Below are 23,239 nucleotides of genomic sequence, written 5' to 3'. Positions count from 1 at the left end.
TTCCATTTGAATATTACTCAGGTAACTTTTCATAGAGTGAAATAAAGTCTTTCCTTGTGAAGATTAAAAACCTATTTTGTATTTATGGTGCATCATACACAAAACCAAAACTGTGATCTTCGATTGATCAAATTGAGTTTCGACATTATTTTCGTTACCTGCGAATGACTGACTTGTCAGGACACGGATTTGTCAGGAGCAGAGTAGTTCGATGGAAAAGAGGTAGAGGAGAACCGCATTATTAAGGTCTGTCTATACCCAGGTTAAAACATGGTTCAAGAGTCCTATTATGATTTAAGGATACATGCATAGATTTTCTTATATCCAAGAAATTTTGCATTTTATTTCAGGAATTTTAATCTAAACTTGTGTACATAACAATCCTCCTTATACTACAACTACAGTCGTACTAACATTAATAGAGTTGTAATAAAGTGGATTCGACAGCGGACGAGGAGTGGCGGCGCGTGGCAGCGGCGGCAGCTGAGACCCAGCGGCTGCTGGCGCCGGGCGGTGGCGTGGGCGGCGTGGGCGGCGGCGTGGCGCTGCGCTCGCAGGCGCCGCTGGGCGCGCCGCTGATCCTGTCGCCGCGCATGTCGGCGGGCGCGCAGGCCGGCCTGCTGAACGGCTCGGGCGCGCAGGCGGCCGCCGGCCTGCTGTCCCCCGGCGAGCCCGCGCACCAGCTCATCTACGCCTCGCCCTACGACTACGCTAACTACGCCGCGCTCACCGCGGCCGCCAACCCCCTGCTCACCACCGAGTACGCCGCTGCTGACCATACGGGTGGGTTGTTCGCCCGTTGATTCTCTTATCGCGATGTTTGATAACGTACTTTGATAATTTACTCCCATCCCCCTTGCTTATAAGAAAATAAGATCTTTGTTTAAGAAACGACTATCATAATCCATACTTAATTATGTCTTTTCCCCCATGATATTGCTGAAAATATGTCGAATATATCTTGAATTTACTTTATGTAACGTAGGAAACTGTTTAATAACTGCCAACTAGGAATAATCAAAAATAATAATGATTAAAAAGTTATCAAACATCGTTATATAATTACTAACGCTACATACACACGGTACCGGGTTTTCTTCCAGTAATCGTCCACTAGACTCAAAATGTAATCAAGTCATAATATTAGGTAAACGAATGTTAGATCAAATTAGTGTTAATAAAATTAAATTTAATATATCACAATTTGATGATGTAAAACCACGAACAAAATAACCGCATGTCAAACTGCCCACGGGCACACACAAGTCGAGTACGACAGTAACGGTAAAATGCTTTTGGAAAACTGGCTATAGAAGCCAGTGCAGTCATTCAGGTCATAGGCGTATTATAGGGTCATAGTCCAGTCCAAATATATCATGGCCTTTTTTGGCCTTCCCAATCCTTGCCATACGCGATACCGTCACACTATCCTAGTTCCTCACTACATTTAGGTACATCATGTATCAATTTTTTTGCTGTGACCTACAAACGGCCGTATGTCGCATAAAATTGTTTCTCAAAGCTTCTAGAACAAGCTTATCTCGAGCAGCCAGAGAACACTGTATAGCAGAATAATCTCAACAAAATTGCCTTCTCTAATGGTCAATAAAACGCAAAAAGCAAACTAAAATTGGAAACTTTTTCAAAATTCAACGACATACAGGTGCCAAAGGAATTTCAATCTGGTACATTTTATAGCCATTTTTCGTCACGTCTAATATTTCGCATATACTTTATTGACACAATAATATTGCGGGGCTTTGTGATGGTACTTAATTTTATCACGAAATTAAAGTACGGACGAGATTGTAACGGTTTGTTTCTTTCCCATAGCACGCGATTTGACCGATTACATCTGGAGCCATTTTTGGAGGGATTATCCTGCTGCGCGTTATTAGACTAAATAACTCCAAACAAAAAGTAAATGAGACACAGAAACTCGTTAACGTTGGTGGTAGCTGCCACATCACAAATAGCTATCTATAAAAATCAGCTTAACAGAAATCAGGCTCGTGTTTACACAGCACTAACTCACTAATGTACACTATTCTAACGTATGGTGTCGAGCTTATGTTGAACTGTGTGTGATATAAATTATTTTAATGGGGTTTGCAGCGTCGAGATATCTGCTAGCTGGCTTTTGACATTGGCCGCATCAGCCCACAATAAGATACGGCAGACTGCAAGCGCCGTATCGCACAACGCATCATTATTACCGTCCTTGATATCATAATCCTCCTTCTAAACGCCTCACAGGACGTCCTCTTACAGTCATAATAAAACGCCATGATCAATTATACTTTAAGATATTATGTTAAGTACGTTTAGCTTAGCGACTCATTATTTTGTACCTACGATGTTATCGTCTTGAATTTTATTATTTACAACATTGTTTTCTTCTACAGCTGTTTTGTACAGTTACATACAAATTATAATTTTTGTTTTTACTTGACAGTCAAAGATTTATATTATTTATTATATAACAGAATAATTTACTATTTATTCAAATTAATATAATGATCAAATAGCTATTTATTGAGAATATATTTCTTTTATAGCAGTTGTCTCGTGTTAGGGTTGATGGCAGTTGAATAATTGTTTTAAATTAGATATTATTTTAGTTGAATCTTAACTGCCAATGGAACTCTATATAAGTTACCGATGTTTACTATACAAAGACATAGAGTTTTATATATATTTATTTACCTGTCTTGTTACTGATATTATCCTTCACTCGAATGGAGATAGATATGATAGAGTCCGTCATTTATAGTTCTTGTGATAACCCTTGCTTGTAACACAACTAATATAATAATTAACATACGTTAATGTCGATTCAAACTTCGATAATTTTTGGAATAAGTTAAATCTTACTATGAAGTATTATCATGTATTCTAAAATTCCACCGTATGCATGTGGTATTATATTTCATCTTTATTTTTTAATTTCCTGTTGAATACTTGTGAATAACAAACGAAAATTTCGTATTAACAATAGTTTTATCTGAATGACGCAATGAGTTGCATAGATAATTCAGTAATTACAAGCAAAAGGGACCAAATACAAATTGATTTACGAAAACAACACATTTACATTTTTTTAACAAAACTGACAAAATTAATAACGCGATACACACTCACATTACGAACAAAACGTAGAACATTCTAGGCGGTTGAAATGTTTATACGTTTGGCGTGTAACAATATCACGATGTACCCGCATTGTGCAACCTGCTATTGTTACAACAACACTCTCGTAACTTATTAATTTATTAGCCATATTATTATATTTATAAACATACCATAGGCTAAGTATTATTATTATCTTTAAAAGATTTCTAGTTAGGTTAGAAAAGAGTGAGCTTTATGAGAATATTATACACCCGTATTTTATTGTTTAGGTTTATTATATCGCAGTTAACACTGTAGTCAATTTTATTTAAAACTGAAATTATCGAAGCCAGCCATTACCTGTACCTTGACCGGGCGTTCGTAAACCCGCTCGTTTAAAGTTTTTTTTTATTTTGTTATATTTTCCAAAGCAATAAAATAGATAATAGAATAATCTATAGGCCTAAGCATAATAATAGAAGTTAGTGTTACTGCCAAATGAACATTTAATATAAAAAGAAATATGTCTTAGTATTACCGGATGACAGTGACGAGTATTTGGCAGTGATAACTAGGTACTTGCGATCGTTTCGTTCCCAAACGAAACATTTTCTATTTCTATTTTATGAATCGAGATTGAGAACTCCTTTGCAGCATTTAGATGTAAAGCTCCCATCACTAGCTCTATATAATCTGTCAGCTTTAAATCTATTTGTATTCCAAATTCCGTGTGGACTTGTGTAATAGCACTAATAGCTGTATGTATCGAGGAGCGTAGGGCTGTGTGGGCTGCGAGTGTAGTGTGTTGTGCCGCTAGGTGTGGTGCGGCGCGCGGGCCGGCTCGCGCAGGTGAGGGAGCACCCCTACCAGCGCACGGCCTTACCGGCGCCTTAGGGCCGCACTCGCTCTCACGCCGCCATATTGTTCACGAGGTGAGAACCATGCAGCGACGATGAATACGTTTGCTTGTGTTGTCGGTGTCGCACAAACTATACAACGCGCATACTATACAATGAGGCTGTCCAACCGTTATATATATGGTTGTGATATAAAATTTTTGCCCGGTTTCATAATTGGGCACAAATTTTGCACCAATGAGTCTTTATTTCCATAACGGTAGAACAAAACTATATAGGCCTCAGTACCCTTGGCTAAAAATTCAAAATTGTCGCGGAACTTGGGTTGGACAACCTTGCTATAGAATCTCTTTTTTAATGCATCTCAATGACTTGCAAGTATGAATTACTCATGTAATATCCCTCTTAGTTTTGTGTTTCCGAGCAACCATATTCGTCTTGAGAATGCGTGGGTACCTTTGCTTTACTGTCTCTCTGTGTCACTATTTTTTATTTATTATATTGTGTACTTATTAGTTACGTTCTTGAATAGTTTGTATGAGGATAAGATGTAATATCGCTCTTCGTACCGGATCTTAGGTGACACTGCATAATTTGAAAACTGTGATTTTTATATTTCTTTTAGATATTTAGATCTGTTACATGTTGTGATGCGAGGCATTATAGAGACGCTCTATCTATTCAAAGTTGAACATCAGCGTTACCAAATTATTTGTCTGTCGTTGTTTTCAATGCTGTTGTTGCAACAATTGAAATCACAACATGTCTTCGGACAGTCGTAATATTTTCAGGTATAAATTATATATTAGAGGGAAGAAGGATTGATGTTACACTTTTCTTATCGCGAAGCTTGGTTCATGTTGCGTAGATCGTAGTGTTCATATTGCCAAATAGAATCCACGGAGGTGCTACAGTCCGGTTGTGAGATCCTTCTTTCCTGAGTCTCGCCCAGTATTAGTCAAAGGAAAGAGCATTCTCAGAATTTGTGCCATCAATCCAGTATTAAACGTAATGCCCCTCCTTTGACTCGATATGTTTTTCATAATCATCACAACTTTCTATTAGTCAATATAAGATTTTTATATGAAATTTTTTAAGCTAGTTGTTTTTATTTTTGCCTTAGGTATTATTATATTTACTTTCTTATTTGAAAGTGGTTTATTATTAAGATAATTTGCACTTGTGTCCTTGTGGATTTAAGATGCCGACATCCATTATGTCGGTTACGTATTTTCACGCTTTTTATATGAAATGATTTAAGTCGAAATGCTATTCGTAATTTTATAAAAATAAATGATAATATGCGATAATGTTTTGTAAAGTATTGTTTCCGTTGTTGATTGTAAATAAATGCATTTTCTGAAAATATACACGCAATAAATCGTCTGAAATTTAAATGAAGCGTTTTCTTTTTTCTAGTCTCGCTAGGTCCGCGGTCAAGATTAATGTTTTTGTGTTACAAGTTATAAGTATATGTCGATAAAGTTGATGACGTGCAGTCATTTGGTCAATTGTAGCCTCACACAACTAACATGCAACTCCACAAGGCCAAGTTCCCGTTTGTTGACATAATAATAATTATTAAGTGCACTATCATAACTGCTATTGTCACAACTTGCAGATTATCTGTAACTATGTATTTATATTATATGAGTCACTAACATGCAAATATGTAATGACATTGATTCGTTATCACAGACTTATTAACAACTTTATGAGAATGCCGCCATGTACATGTATCTACTATTGAGATGTTGCAACGATGTGTTGAATAACTTACATACTTGCATCTGGGTGCTATGGTTATACATAAGTGATAAATTTATTATGCTTGTTTGTCTGAGCAGTGTTTGTCGCATCGCGGTGACCGCGTAATGCTTCAAGCACCGCTCGTTTGGGAACTATTGGGCATTTAATCCTATATTTGTAGATTTATCATTTACATACTAAATTGACTTAACATTTTTCAACCATTAACTGCGTAAACTAATTAAGTACCCGTATAGTTTTATTAACTGGGCCAAAAACAGAACAAGTGTCGCGGCGCGAATGCCTGATAGCCTCCCCCTCATTTTTTTTATTCAAATTTCTATTTTTATGAGAAATTCCGTACACTAGTCAAGTCAATCCGAGTCCACGGTTTATCGCTTGTTCGACTAGCTGCATGTTGCCAGTCATTCTTACTTAGCGTATGTCCGTCTTGCGGCCAGCTCGGCAACAAGCGTTAACGCGTGCCAACTCGCGATTGGGGGTACTCGTGTAGTCGGACCATGACATTTTGATCGATACTAACATTCTGTTTTTCTCTCTTCTCGTTAACCCGGCTAGGTGAGTGCTAACGGCGCCGAGGAACTAACAGGAGTGCGCCGCGCCCCGCCGGCTCTGTCGCCGCGTAACATACTCATCGGAACATCGACCACCATGTAGCTATTAGCTGTTGGGCCTTTCACGTTTAACATTATACTATGTATTATAATAGTCTAACTATTAACATTTATATGCCTGTTATGTTTATAACATGATGAACTTTATTAACATTTTTTATATAATTTTTTTATGAAGTGGCACACGCCATCGACTATATTTACTATATTGTATCTTATTGTACTTCTGTTGTCGCTTAACGTGTTGTTGTTGAAGCACGAGTGTTGTTAGGCTACCCGGACAATCACGGCGTTAAACGTGTACCTACACTACCTACACATGTTATATTTAAAGATTTTCTTTCTTAACTTTATTTGATTTATTAGAGTATTTTATTTAAAATTAGCACTTTTAGCGCCGTCTATTAAAAAAAGATGGTTTGATTTAAAATTGACCTCTAACTAAAGCTTAATTCATGCAGTAGCTAGATAGTATTTAGACATTAAATTGCGTTTTCTAACAGCCCGCTTTTGGTACGTATTTATCAAATTGCACCAAAGTATAACCTCTTAGCGTTGTATGAATTAAGCTCTGTTATGCAGTCATGATTTTTCATCTTAGTAAATCTCACTTGATGATAGATGAAAATTATATTATCTATATAAACCCAATGTACTATAAAAAGTACGACTGCGCACGCAATTTAAATCCGTTCAATGATCGCGGCGCTACATGGATACTCTGTGGCGCGTCAAAGGATGGATGGCATCATTCAAGAGGTATCAAGTAAGTACCCACGATGCTAAAGTAAATTAAATTGCTTCGCATAAATTAATTGGACTGACATTGGATTATAGTCTAATATAGGTTGTTTCTTCATATACTCATCGACCCGTCAAACTTTCGGCAATCATTTTACATTACTTTAAAACCAAAGACTTTTAATTTATAGTGATTTTTGACTACATTTTTTTCTGTTCAAATTCGAAATCATGAATGTCTTCCTATTGAAATTGAATACCTTTACATCGGTCAATGGGTGTATGGATTGTCTTTTAAAATAAAAATATATTTATAGCATTGTATTCTACTCTTAGTGCTTAATATTTATAGATAACATTGATATTTGTACATCTCATGTGCCTTAATTAAATGTACAATGTTCTTACCGTTTTGGTTCTATAGAAATTGTTGTAATGCTAATTAATAGCTAAGTTAGAAGAGATTAAATTATTGTTAACTTTTCTAAATGTTAATTTTTATACATTTATCGTCGTCAGTTTTGAAATATTAATTGTAGAAGAGTATAGTAAGACCCAAATGTTTTAGTGTCTAGTAGAATATAGTTGTGGCAAAATAAATAACTTTATAAGTGCCTTCGTTACAATCTCCTCGGGAATCTCTAGGTTTCTTTATCTCATATATATCAGAGATCTGTTCGTTAGTTTGTCCATTAAAAAAAAATGCAATAATCTCAAAGATTATACAAACATTGTTTTTTATGTAACAAGGGCAATTATTCGTCATTACATAAAAGTGTTATGAGAGAAGCTTGTATAATGTAATTAAAAGCAATAATATAACAATAACTATCACGATTAGTGCAATAGAGAAGTTATGATACTAAATAATATTTTATTAGTAATCTCGGCTTGTTTTAGTTGAGATAATATTTTTACAAGATTTTATAGAGATCTGATATTGAGATTAATGCGGTAGGTGAAATATATTATCGCGCTCGTTATCTGCAAAGATAAATATTTTCTTTTAAAATTACGTTGATTTAAGCAATTAGTAGGTAATTTTTTTTAATCGTTTCGCATTAATTAGGTGCTTTTCGAGAGTTTGGAAACAATATACAAAAAATTAAATTTACAAAATTGTATGAAACAGAATCTGTTAGTTTCTTTTTATATTATCTTTTTAAGTAAAGTTTTATTGAACTACGTTTGTAAGTATCCTCGTAAAACCACATCACTGTTTAATATCATCCGTTGTTAACACTCCGTCCATGAAATATTTCATAAAATAAGTACTTAATTTTGTTGGTCTCCCATTCATACATAAGTGCGATTTATTTGAGACTTCTCATTCGCAAAACGTGTTAACAATCGAAAACAGCCGTAAAATGTTAATACCCAATGAATATGTAAAACTTATGGGCATTGAAAATAAACCTTTATGACGTTGTCAACCTAATAACTGGTTGCCTTTCACATTACATCATCTCATGTAATCGTTCACTTTATTTTCATCTTTACGCACTCGCAGTAAGGTCTGAAATTGCTTGTTTATAGAAATATGCTGGACAATATTTAGAACAATGTTAAACATTCTTTTGTTATTTGTTTTATTCTCCTTTGTCAAAAAATATTAGTAATGTTAATCATTTTCGTAGAAATTCTTATTTAATTTGTTGTTTAAAGGCCTGTTTAGACCATATTCATTCATATCTCATATAGATACATAAATAATAGTTCGTACAAATCATATTATTACAAAATATAGCATTTACAGATATAATCACAAAATGCAAATGCCATAACAGCTCGAGGTATCCGCATCATGTTAATGGTGAATATATGTGATGAAATAGATGTGTTTAACGTACAAATAATTATATGTCTGCAAATAACTAGTAATATACTGTGTTTCATAAACAATAACATTAGCAATTTTGTTTCTTGAAACATGCTTAGTGCCATGAGCAGACGGGCTTAATACATGTCATTGTTTTTTAATATTAATTTGTACTTATCGTTAAGGCAATATAAATCAAGTGCCTTAAATAAACTTGTACATATTTATTATCTTTCATTAAAGTATTAATATAGCGGAGAATAAAAAATCTAAAATTGTTTTCCAAAAACAATATATAGAAAATAAATAATATTAATTAAGTGAGATTGTGCATATTATGTATGTTTTGATGTGTGTTTAAGATTGATTTGGTATTAGTAAATATTTAAAAAACGTAACTCTTGTGTTTTTTTGTTATTTTTATTAATTATTACTTACTGTTTTTACCACCTTTGTTGTCTTGCTAAAGAGTTGGTATTGTCAATAATTTCTTCTAATTGGCCTTCTTTTAACTAATAACAAATGTTTTATGTCAATATTTAAATAACGGCCAATTTTGGCCAACCAACACCTCGCTCAGTGGTCTACAACAATGTTAGTAGGTATCATAAAGATAGTTGAGCTTACAACATTGGCTTACAATCAAAAATGAATTTTACTCCATTACCTTAAAGTGCATTTTAGCGTCTATTGATGGGAATGTTACCTGACCGTATCTTTTACCTACTCATAGTTCTGACTCCATGCATGTCAAAAACACAATCCATTTTTTTGGATATGCATTAAAGTCCTTATAACGCCACTACGTAGCGCCACCTAGTAACGTCAAAGAACATGACGTCAACCCCTAGTTCATCAATCTACCGCACTTGAAAAGGTTTCTACGTGTTCCTATAGGTGGCGCTGGTTAAGTAGTGTCCATTTAATATATACGTAAGTATCGAGGCCAGCTTAATAAAAGCTTAAGGAGGAGCTGTTATGAGAGTAAAATGCATAGTAGCATGAGAAACTACGAATGGTCAGACAACGTCAGAATGGCTGCCAATTTTGTTTCTCTAATACTGTTTTGTACCTGACAGGTGGGTAGAAGGACGCCTATCTCAAGGATCCTGCATGAATTAACGTTCATCGAATCTGATATTCAGTAGTTACAAGGAGTACTGAATGCATCATATACCCAAATATTCGCTTTAAAATTCAATAAACAACCGCCTTACATTATTGAAATACTTTGTCAGTTTCAAAGTTTCCAGTTTGCTTTTTACACGTGGGTCCATGGTATAATTTTCACCCACCCTCTGTATTTTAGTTTTTAAGTCTGAAACTCATCCTGGAACATTTTGTAATTTTAGTTTTTTAGTAACCATTGGGTAGTTGTACCGAGAAGTAAGTATCAAAAGACAAACTCCAAGGTTTGATGTATAGGTATATCTGGTCCTACCGTCACGAGATGCTTCTCTACGCCGCGTAACACTTCCTTTTTCACTACCTTAAGGCATGTTGGTAGACCTTCTAATATCTAAAGCGCATCTATTAAACTCCGGCCTACATGAAATGGAACACAGCAGAGATAAGCTTGACGTAAGTATGGCAATGCAATATTATTGAATATTATAAAATTATTGTCCACCTACACGTGTCCGGCTATCCGGTGACTCATGTATATGAGCTGGTACTTAAAAGTGTGTCATATTTCATCTAGACTAGACACAAAGTTTATTACAGGGATAAAGGAAAAGAGGTTTACCTAACTGATCTGTTCTAAGACCTATTCTGATCATAACCCTGAAGAATACTTTCAAACATAACTCGTATAACGTAAGCATAGTGCTATAAGTTTTGAGTCAAATCAAACTTTTATGGGTTTTGAAATAACGTACACACGTTAAGCCTCAGGCAGGACTTGAACTTTTTTTTGTAAGGCAGGGAAATTCTTATGGACACTCTCTTCCTCGGGGGAGGGAACGGGTAGTGTCAGACTCATACTGACTAAACCTGAACCGCCGTGCTACGTCATCCACGCTTGAATGTCGGTGTATCGCAATGCGTTGCAATCCTTCATACAAGACAGGAGTAGAACCTGCGACTCCTGGCTTTACGCTATTAGTTAACATGAATAATGTCCCCTGTGATAAAAAAAAACTACGATATTTTACTTAGGTCCTTTCTATTAAAGTACAAATCAAGGCTTAATTATTAGCAAAAAATAATATAAGAATTGTTAAACGGATAAAATTGCAACAAAAGTCATTTATCTTTTCAATACGACCATACCTGCACACGGTTGGTTATGTTTAAGTGGAAGCAATTTGAACTTTTCCTAGTGTCTGGAAATGGAATTTTAAATTCGCACTCGCGTCCGTTCCCATGGTACTGGGAATAAACGGCCTGCAGTTTGTCCTACTGCATTTGTCGCTTTCATGCTTTTGCATAGCTACAACGTACAAACATTGTTGACGCACGCCCCGCTTACCCTGAAGCGACTGGATACTTTTGATCACGTAAATCTTTTTAATGGTTCGAATGTTTGAAAACTGGTTTCGTGAAAATGCTACTGAAATTTTACTAGAGAATTTAGAGTGAAAAACTAAACATCTTATGCCTACATTGTTAAAGCAGGCTTTATTCGATATTATGTACTTTAGTGATTGGGCAGTACTATGTACCTACTTAAGAGGTTGAGCGGCTGTTAAATAAACTACCTAGATTGAAAAATCACGTAACGGAAATTTCTAAAAGTCTTGAGATTTATTGATCAAACATTGACAAAACAGATTAAAATTTTAACACTGTAGGAACTAGCATTTAACTATTCGGCGCTATTAATAAACCCATTCATAATACGAGTACACACACGATATTCTGTAATCTAAGTACACAAAACAAATGAGAACCATCTTTAGATATTATATTTCACAGAAATCTTAGTATGGCTTAGTATAACTTTAGCGCAAATAAAAGATGCAAAAGATATCCAGTTTATCAATATCGTGGAGTAATTAAGCTCGCTACAAAGGTGACACGAATCGTAACCACAGCATAGTCCATAGTCGGCTTAACGCCCTGTTATTACCTATGCACAGTGATTACATGGATTTATATGCATGAGTTCTTATAAATGATGCATAATTGGGCCTATAGTTACATTTTTATCGTTATTAAGTTGCTATAATAAATCATCGTCAAGATGCAACGCCGATAAAATTGATCTTACACGTCGATAAATTGGGAATTGCTTGCGTTTACATCGATCGTATTATGTTTTTATTTTTTAATTAGATTGGAGCTTTTTTACTTTTAAAATTAAAGGTTTAAGTTATTTTATTATAACTAGCTTTTCGTACGCGGCTTAAATCGCGTTTCCAAGAGAACTGTTCAAAAGTCCGGGATAAAAACTATCCTATGTTCTTTCTCAAGGTCAACTCTATCTCTGTACCAAAAGTCATTAGTAGTTTAGACGTGAAAGCGTAACAGACAGACAGACAGAGTAACTTTCGCATTTATAATATTAGTAGGGCTTTGTGTCGGTTCATCTGCTTTTATAATATCCTTAAGACACTTTACTGTGATGGAAAAATCCCAAGGCAGAAGAAATTCATACTTTGATCTGGCCTATGTATTGTTCATATATTCTGATACAGTTTACAGTTCTATCTCTTTAAACTAAGTTGTACTTATTACAACAAGTGCGCAAACCTTAGAACTCTACATTATTAACTCGCAAACTTTCCCTGGCATTGCAAACATTAATTATGCTTTCCCATCTATGCTTATTTACCTTATTATTACGCTGGCATTTAGCAATTATACAGTAATTTACAATTACCTGGAGAGTAGGTCCAAGCGTTTGTAGGATGTTATTTTATTAAACCACACACAGTACACTTCAATTAAGATTTTAATATCATGTTACATTAAATTTTATTATTCCCTACATTTTCATAGGCATTTATAAAACTTGTCTGTTTTTACCATCATCAATAGTAGTTACCTACTTGGTTTCTTACCAGCCTGTCATATGCTTGATAATAAGCTTTACTTGAACTCTAGTTACCAGATTAGTATAAAATATTCAAAACCGCGAATCTCTCCTTTCTGATGCCTCTAGCAATTTTCCATGTACGAAATATTTTTGTTTGTTTCCATTACTTTCCATCGAAGTCTGCGTGCAACGGGGACCCTGCTTGGGGCGGCTGCTCGTAAAATTGCAACTGACTTGGGGAGACGTCTCAAGACGCTCGTGCATTCTTAGCTTTATAGAATACGTATAAAGTTTAGAAGCTTACGGGTTTTATGGCTGTTGTGGAAAAGACTAAAATTATTTTCTTTGATTAAATTATTTGTACTTAAAAATGCATACATAAGTATACATACCTACTATATGTTTGTTATTGAACAAAAAAGGCATATCTGAAATACAATTATTGTGTTAGGTGTCGTGTTAACCACACCCATATAGGCCTTGTTAGACATCAGCTCAAAAGCAAAATAAAAAAATACGGCTGAAATTGTAATCGTCAGTTATAGAGAGAGATAGATAGAGGCCGATGGTGATGACTAGAAAACATTTTTTTTTTCAATATTGTTAACAGGTACTTAGTGCTCTAAACAAACTATGTCATCAAATCGTCACTTAATTTTTTTATAGCAAATCCAAATGATACTTGAGCTTGAGCTAATAGCGACAGTCGAAACTACAAAATACCTTCAACATGACTCTCAAAGTAACAATCGTTCGTGTACCTTTCCTTGTACTATATGGCCAAGGAATCAACCCGGACTTAGACGCGGTAGGGTGCCACGGTCATAAAACTACTTCCCCTAACACCGCTAGGTACTGCCGCGCGACACCATTCACTTTCCCCACACATACTTCAATCGAATAGGAAAATTTTAAACTTTGATGTTGCCCACTTTGTTCCTAAGTTGGTACTCTGCAGTTTCAAGCGGATTGTTGTAGTTTCTCAGTATAAAGCAAAGCTTTTATTTTCAACAATACGTTTGGGGACAATTTTAAACATTTGACGACGTCGAATAGGGTCTGAAACAATTACAATGTTCGACATTTTAGTTCGTTCTTTAAAAAGAATTGTCTGAAAATCGTGTTACTAAATATTCTTGTTCGGAAAAATTGTTGTACGAACAAACAACATAAATAAAAAAAGGATCCTATTTAAACTCACCTAATTGGCAGTGAAGGACGAATTTGACTCAAATTCATGAATAATTGTGACAAATTTTCTCCTTTTTTAACAAGCATACAATATCTAGCTACAAAAACGTTTCGAACAATTCATTTTTCCTCTTCCTTGATTAATGTCGTTTCGAGTTTTTGCTTGCTCCTGTTTCAATGAAAAATTTCCCTCGAGACCAACCTCGTAATTTTCAGGGAACTGAAATTACAGTTAATTGGCCAATGTTTACGCGAATGAAAGTGGCTAGATACTTTTGTAATGGCCACTGAAAATACGTTGGACTGGAAAATGTTTATGAAAAACTGTAATAGCATTGTTACTCCTGGAGTTTTTAGAAGTATTTCTGTCATTGTTAAGTTGTTCCACGTTTTGTATAAGGTATTTTAAGGTCCGCAAACGTCGTTGTCGTCCTTAGACCAGAATGCTACTTCGAATACCAATATTTTAGTTTTTCCTCTACTTATTTCTTTTCGCGAAATTGAACTACAAAGGATTCATTAACAACTACTCAAATTCGCTTTGTATATGCCTATTAATTTCCAGACAAAACAAGCATTAATTCTTAAACTTTATACAACACGGTGCATCACAAACACATGTGCAAATACTCATTTCATTAATATCACATAAGCGTTGACATGAGTTAATTAATCGCTAGCAGGCGTCAAGGCAAGCTGTTTCCGTTAGCTAATTAATACCTTCAGATATAAGCGCCCATTTAGTATACAAGACATTACTAGACTTGACGTAATTATTATTATGTGATACTCAAACTAGCTTAAGCTTTACGGTTCCGCCTCTGTAAGTTCCAGAAGATTTTTTTAGGTTTTAAAGAAACGACTCCGGCATTCAAGAATTTTCCTCGTGTTGCGGGGAGTTTCGTAAAATTTCAAGTGACATGCACATTGCACAAAGACACCCAGACTCAGGACAAGCATTTGTTGTTCTCACTAATGCTTGTCCTACGCGGGGACTGAAATCGCGCTCAGTGGCTTTGGCTTTGGTATTCATTGAGAGGGTTAATAAAAAAAGATTTTCATTACGGTGTTTACACATGATAGCTAAAAGCTTCAACGCTCTATTCTACAATTTAATAGACTGCTAATTCGTACCGACCTTTTAACAAGTAATCTTATTTATAATTGCCTTGTAAGCTTTCAGGGTCTCAATAAAATAGAATAAATAAATCTACGGTAATCACCATGTATTAACTAAAACCTATGTATTAAATATCCATTAAAATACTAACCGATGTTCAGAGAGAGGTGTCTACCTCGCAATAAAAGTTCCATTAAAACTTAATGGAGAAAATTAGATTCAACGCCAAACACATTATCGTCTTAAGCCTGGTTCACACGTTATAAATTAACATGAATGCGAGTAGTTTCGAAATTCTAATCATGCGATAAGTAATTAAGAACATTTAAGTGAAATTAGTGTGACTTGATACTAAATCATTACGACTGATGAAATTTTAAAGACATCGCTCAAATGCTTTACTTTTTGAAATGTGTGCTTCATGTTTTATAATATTTAATGCTCCGTTGAAGGATACGCGTCTATCAAACATGAAGGACAAACAGTTTGATAACTGCAATAATATTGTATTTTATAACATATATTTATCGATTCGTTTACGTTAATATTTATATTTAAAACTTGGAAATAATAGCAGTAGAAAAACGATACCTCTTTTTACTGTATCTTACATTTTTTTGAGAAATCGGAGCTTAATTAGTGGTCTACCTACGTGCTTCTTCTTTATTATCAGACAGCGCTTCCATTAAATTACCTTAAATAAAATAAATTCAATTAGCATGTAAACGAGCCTTAATACGAAGCTAATTTGGAAAATATCTAATACGTGATGACGTTAATCAGGTGCAATAAGTGGACACCGCGTACCCGTGAACTTACCACTAACTCTCAACGTTACCGTACTACAGTTGTGTAAGAAAGACAATGCTCTATACCGCCTATAGTGCTGTCTCACTTCAACAGTGTTAGTAATATAACTTTGAGTTATAGTGGTGAGTTCCTCGGTCATTATACTCATCATAATCACATACTTTACATGCACAGTAATTATATCGTATTGAATTATGGTTTTCTAGCTATCGTATCACTAACGAAGTGGATAGTCCACGTTCTTCCTTCGTTCTCGGGTTAAAACGTGTTCGAATAACCCACAGGCTGTTTAATTACACCGACGCAGTAATTAGCTAAGATTTGTATTTAATTACCTCGTGTTGGTAAGTTTTCTAAAAGCTAATATGACTGTGTTGAATTGGTAGTAAGATGAGATAAGGTTTATGATGTGATAAATTAATTTGATGCTTGTTTCTCGAAAATAGGAAATAAATTAAGGTGTCTATTTGTAAATATAAAAATTGTAGCTTTGTTTTTAAGCTTATTTACCCAACAATACATAAAAATAGTTTCAGTTTTATTTCTATTGTCCGTTTGCTAATTTTTGAAACGTTTAGGCCGATTTTGTTGACTATTAAGATAATTACAATGAATACTAACTCAACTTTCCGCTTCACAAAGAATACATACGAGATACATTAAATTCGTTATAATGTAATTACTAACAAATTCACAGAAATGGAAAGAACGCGGGTGAGTCCGCAGGTCACTGCTAGTTTAAATGACGAGACGCTAGATATTATTGGGAAACAAATGCCGTAAAACTTTAATCATTGTGTAATGACATGGCAGAGCAAAGTAGGCAATTGGATATTAATTAAGATTAAAATCACTAGCTTCAAATTAGTTGTTAATTAGTGAGGTTTATGTCCAAATTTTAATATTAGATAAAACTTGGACATAATGTAATGAGGTAAATTAATATTTTTTATACCCGAAAACAGCTAACTACAGCTTATAAAGATTATAAATAAGTTCAAAGACCCCATTATACAGAATTATTTATTGTATGCAGAAAAAAACTATTAATTATATTTAATTAATAAACAGTTTGTAGGTACACGGAACCGTTGTGGTCATCGTTATTTATAGAGCTTATCAAAGAGTCTTTTTCAAAATAAATGCTGAATGAATTGACCTTTTGATAAGAGCTAAATGCGTCACTGTGCAAAGCAAATACAGTATGCATCTGAATTTTTAAAAGAGACTCTTAATTGCTACGCGATAATTAACACGTATATATTATGCAGAATTAGGTATGTACAAAAGCATATAGCAAGACAGAAGATATAGTTTTACGAAAGAGCCAACGTCGATAGTTGAAGTTAATTTAATTACTATTAGATAGATAAACCTTATCGATCACCAAACTTGAATATCAGTAATATCAGTTCAATCTTTAAGAGCAACCATGCCACTGGAATTCACCGACAAACAGTTTTTCTTCGTGTTTCAAATACAAATATATTTTAAATTATAGTGTCCATCAATACCCATCAAAAAACTGTAACGGTATTATTTTAAGGCAAAGCGTCGTAACTATGCGGGTGATATAAATAGTCTAGATGTTCAATACAATTCACGAGGTTTCCGTATTTTAAATGATTGTGGACATAAATTAGTGGCATTCTGACATTTGTGGCACTATTTCGTGATCGTCGTTTTAGGGTTCCATAGCCGAAGGAAAAACCGAGAGCCTAATACTAAGGTTCCGCTGTATTATCGACTGTTTGCTTGTTACCAAGCTGGATCTAATGAACTGGGATAATTTATACAAACCTCCATAAATTATGCAGTTTTGTTTTCGCTGTAACGAAAATTAATAAACAATCTAAGTTAAGCCAGGAAGTTATCTACGGTCACAAATTTAATAAATAACTATTTTTTTGTTTGGAACCCCACTCTGTCACGAGTCCGACTCGCACTTGACCAATTTTTTCTGAGTGACATTAAAAAGGTTCATAGCCACAGACTCTCTATTCATATTCAAATAATTATAAATGTGTCATTTTTAATTATAAACGCTTTTGTCGGCTTCGTTGACTTGTAGAGCGCGGAGCGTGATTTGATGAACAAAAACGCGTTTTTTCTAGCCATAAGAGACGGTTAATTTCCATACGTTTTTTGTGAGTTCAAAAGATGTTTTAGTTTAGTTTTTTATTTGTATTTATTGTTGTGTTGATTGGTGTGGAGGTGTTACTAATGTTGTTCTTAATGTCATGTGGTACAATATTCTCAGCAAAACAACGATGTCATTTTTTGATGTTAGGCCAGCGTTATTATGACACCGAAAAAAGCTGAATAAAAAATTACACTCCACCAAACCTTATTTATACTCACCCATATAAATGAGGGTTGGTTGACAATACATTCATGATTTATTGAACAAGTATGCTTGCTTTTTCATTTATATAATACTAGTTATTATATGATCTGGTAAATTCCGCATTGCTGTTCGACAAAAAAGGTTGATTCGTGAATCTTATTCATCCAAATCTCCCAAGACCATACAAAAAATATCGAATTGGTCCAGCCGTTTTGGAGTAAGTCAGTGACACACATACAGTAGATAATAAATTTTTTATTTTCGATAACAGGAGTAGTACAGAACTTATGTTCATTTGTATAAGGTTGAAGTTCGTTTAGTACGTACTTCAATTACTACGAATCCCTAAGTTTTTAGTAATAGGAACCTTAATTTTGTTCTTCACCTTAGTTATATTTACATTAGATACGAGCTACCCAAACAAATCTGAAACATTTCACTATCAGAATTCTCTAAACAAACAAACATTTCTAAAACAACTGACAGTTACAAATACGAACCGAATCCCAAACCGCAAACTTTGTACCAACAAAGTTTTTGTAAACCCATAAGTAGTTTATCATCAACCAGCCTCCTTAGTTCCGTACAAGGAAAACGTGCGAAAATGCTTCAGGAAAAGAGCGGTCGTTACCATGATTTATGTTTTCTCGCAAAAAGATGCTACGCTAAGTGTTAAGTACCTACCTTGGACCTTAACACCACCACTCAAAGGAAACACTGTTATAGTTGTAAAAGCGAGACAGCAACATACACAGCATATAGCAGCATCCCTCTCTAATACTTACCATAGCTGTACTCCAAGAGGCAGAGGTTAGTTTCTTTGTTTTAGTGGTCAGAGAAAAACTACCCCATTGTAAGTACAGGAGCTTGTTATTAATGTGAGCATTTTACGGCTTCACAAATTGCGTCGAGACACATACTACATAACACGACCGCTTTATTACTGCCGTCGTTAAAATAGGCAGAACAAGGAAGGTCGTTAATAAAAGAAGTTATTAAAAATTATTGGTTAACATGTGTGTGTGTGTTATGGTGTACCGAATATGGTTAGGGTGTTTAAATGCTTTTAATATAAAAAGAGTCGTTGAGTTTTTTTATAAAGACCAAATGAGAAATTCCTCCTTTTTGACGTAGGTTAAAAAATACAAATTAAAAGAGTTATCATGTTGCGTTTAAAGACTAGACCGTTCACCGTTGTCATGATCTTACATCTTTCCTTTCCCTTCGTCACATTCAATTAGATTAGATTATATTGTACTAATAATGTATTAACATATAAGTCTAATATTTTCTGTACTTAATAAAAAAAATAAAAAAAAATGAATAATCTTACTCAATCAACGCAAAACAAATTAACATATAACAATACAACGTCTAGACTAGATAAAGTTAAATAAGTTATAGACAATACAATTATCTAACGAAGGGAAACAAGCGTGCAATGCTGCAATCAACTTCAACATACAATAATTGCCGCACGCGATTTTAAGGATAACTATTGAGTTGTACTTTTATGTTGCATGAGTTGAAAATTAATGATAGGTTAGGACATAGTTTTACGAATCGCAGTCCTATTAGGTGCAATATAGCCATTCATTTTCTATGTTTTAATAAATAGAGAGAAATAGTTGTTTTTAGGACAATTACAAATGAATGAAGATTTGGTATACCTACAGATAGTTTGATAAAACTGGTGGGTAGGTTCCGTGTGACCCAGGATAGAGAGCTGTGGAAACATTTGGGATAGTCCTTTTTCGAGAAGTGTGAAAAAGGGTAGAACTAGATACTGAATTGTTTATTTCGTTTCAAAATTAATTCGTGTCTGAGAATTTTAGAGGGAAAAAGTTTATCATCTTTATACCTTTACAAAACAACACTTGTATAGCAAAAGCAGAAGGGAAGACATAACAGAGTCCCCAAAAACACGCCAGTCCTAAGATTAATTTGCCACAATTATTTTAGTAATTAAGGGCTTTGCATGATAAACAAGGATTTATGGCTATAAACAAGTTAAGGCTCGTCTCTTCAGCTACAACCTTTAAAGTTTGGTTTACTAATTATTTGCCTAGTCCCTCGGGGAGGCAGGCGCGGTTTTGCTTTATTATAATGAAAGTAATTCCGGGAATTTTACACGCCTATTCCGCCTACACGTAGAGCTTTATTAATGATTTAAATAACTAAAAAATGCTATAATTAATTGTAGTAGTGATATTTTAATAAAGCTCCACCCATGAATAAGTCATGAGTGAAATATTGCAAAATTAATTTTAGTCCTCATATTATCTATGGGCTCCTTTATCCATTTAAAACACCATCAACTTACCAGAGTGCTTTATTCACTCCAATACAAAACTTTTGTAAGCTACACTAGAGCACAGCACGTTGAACAACGACAGTATACAGTACAAATTTAAATTTGACAGTTCGTAAATATTTGTTTGTTTATCGACTTTCGTTACTGCGAAAAAAATGTAATGAACGCCATTAGACCTGCCAGATTGCTAAATATAGTCTGATAGATTTTTTTTTGGGAATGGAATAAAAATAATCTTTAAAACGAAGTTCAGTACATGGACGACTTTAAAAAAAAGTATATCGAAAATCTGCGCTATTTATCATATTTTGCTAACTACAGATGGGAAAATTTTCGAACACAGGAAAATTCCGTACGGTAAAGTAAGAACGAAGTATGCATACAAACAACCAACCAAATTAAACAATTGACCTAATTTACAAGCTGACGAATCCCCCACCAATCTCCAGTTTCTGAAGCGACACCAAAAACGGCTTCCCAATTTCTTTCAGCAGTATCGTTAGATTATAATTCTCCCTTACATTTGCCACTCCATTTGTAGTCATTTGTATGGACGGTACACACCGCCTCTACGAAACTTTCCCTTACCAAAAAGCCTTCGTCAAGTTTCTCAAAGTGGTTCGTGATTGTGTTACCGATGGGAACGCAGCCTCTAATATAACCGAAGTTTCATTATATTGCTCAACACTAAACTTCTCAGGAGTTCCTCTAAAGAGCTACTGTTTGGAAAGACAAAGGGGTACGTGCATGTTTAAAGTAGATACGATAACTTCTTAACAAAGAGAATATTCAATAAGAAAAATTTTGTCATTGAAAAGTAACTCAATTGAATTTCATTCATTCAATTATTTGTTGGATGTATTGTAGCAGGCTGATTGATTACATTATATCAGCATTTTTATTTAGTCGCAAGCTAATGCACATTTAAAAAACAATTAGGCTATTGTTTCTTTACAAAACATAAAACATAATCTTACAAGAAGAAAACGGCATTTGCATGATTTTTGCCTATTCGAATACGCCTGAAACTGATCGATTTTAAGAATAGACCCCAAAGCTTATAATTCATGCGGTTATGAATAAAACACACATTCGGCAACACAGCAAACGTGAACCAATAAATAGGTAGACTTCGTTTAGTCCCTCGGTTGTAACTATTTTATGACTTCCACTTCCGATGTCTGCACCAGAGGGTCTAACACCCTTAAACCAGGGGGCCTACCACCAACTCCTAAAGTAAAACAGTAAAAGTTGAGGAAAAGAAATGCAACTCTATATTGTGTATTGTGCCATCCCGCTGCCACATCTATAGTCTAATTTTAATAAGTGTTGGCAGTGCAATAGTGTTATTAAAACGAGACACACGCTCACAAAATTGCACGTTACTATTTTTCTTCTCTACATTAACGCAAAGGTTTAGAAGTAAGTGGTAGGCCCCCAGAACCCAGAGCCCCTGCAGTTATAAAGTCTCTTTGTTTCAGGCTGTTTTAGTATGGGGTGCGATAGGCGATAGGTGCATCGATACTTCTAACAACGGTTTTATGATAACAGGGACATAAAAGACTCTTTCCTGTTGATTGTGTTTCGATGATTAGAGTTTTATGTTTGAATGAAGATAAAGTATAAAATAGTACTGTTTTTGTTTTTCACTTGGTAAATTGAAAAGAATAGATGGTTTCTTTGTGAGACCGCGATCGGTAAACATTTGTTAAAAGATTTACTTTGCCCTAATTGCAGGTAATAATAGAGTGGGTAAGTAGAAAAACCTTGACTTTATTAAATACATCATTAAAAGTATAGTACAACTATAAATGTAATTAGGTTAAATTTACATGACTTAGATAACAATTTGCTACTACAAACCAAACGCTACGACAAATTGATAAAGCAATAAGTTAAACGCAAATTATTTTTCTAATTAATAAAATGTTTGACTGCACGGATAGCCGAGTGGTTGGCCGCTAGACAAGGATTAAATTCCTTAGTGCGATATTCGGTAAATAATTACACTTACTTTGTCACATTTACATTCAGGAAACTCTATTTATGAAATTCAGTATTTATCTCTGCCGAGTTTACTTCCGCCATTGCATCTATTTAAATTTTAATCTAAATATAATTTATAAATCTAAAAACAAAAACTCCTCTTTTCTAATTTCAAACTATTGACCGAACACAACAAACCCCTAATTATAACTATCCCGATAAGCGAAGGTCCGTAATCAAACATCTATCAGTGGATGCCAAAGCCGCGAGCTTACAGCCAAAACAAACGAGCAAATTAGTCTCTACCCGGTCCCCGACAGATCCTGATTGATGGATGGCCCCAAGTCCCATACAATTAGCTTCTCAACAAATCCGCTGGCGCTGTCAACGTTTTATAGAAAGATTAAAGCCGTTTTGTAAGCGATGGCTGTTTAATAGACATGTTGTACTAAGACTTAGATGGAACTTTGTTTCCGAAGACTTAGACGCTATAAAAGGAAAGTAGGTAACTTTCCTTAACTTAGTCAAAAAGATAAGCACTTCTGCCCTCTGAGATCGCACGAAGTTTCGTGTGTAC

At 34.6% G+C, this 23,239-nt stretch overlaps 1 protein-coding gene across 6 annotated transcripts in view; it reads left to right on the top strand.

The window, feature by feature from the left end:
• Nucleotides 1-9,310, top strand: part of LOC113496871 (protein held out wings) — a 66,181-nt gene extending 56,871 nt beyond the window's left edge. For 2 of the 6 annotated variants that reach the window (XM_026876244.1, XM_026876241.1), the window contains exons 6-7: nt 436-783; nt 3,929-5,365. In XM_026876244.1, the coding sequence (XP_026732045.1) occupies nt 436-783; nt 3,929-4,005 (425 nt within the window). In that variant the 3' untranslated portion in view covers nt 4,006-5,365. Of the gene's footprint in view, nt 1-435; nt 784-2,115; nt 5,366-6,296 lie in introns of those variants that run through there. The other 4 variants (XM_026876245.1, XM_026876243.1, XM_026876242.1 and 1 more) reach the window with 3 other exon arrangements.
• The last annotated feature ends 13,929 nt before the right edge of the window (nt 9,311-23,239 follow it).

The sequence above is a fragment of the Trichoplusia ni genome, chromosome 8, assembly GCF_003590095.1.
Source record: "Trichoplusia ni isolate ovarian cell line Hi5 chromosome 8, tn1, whole genome shotgun sequence".
Lineage (NCBI taxonomy): Eukaryota > Metazoa > Arthropoda > Insecta > Lepidoptera > Noctuidae > Trichoplusia > Trichoplusia ni.
The sequence above is the reverse complement of the archived record's forward strand: the minus strand, read 5'-3'. Positions and strand labels throughout refer to the sequence as shown.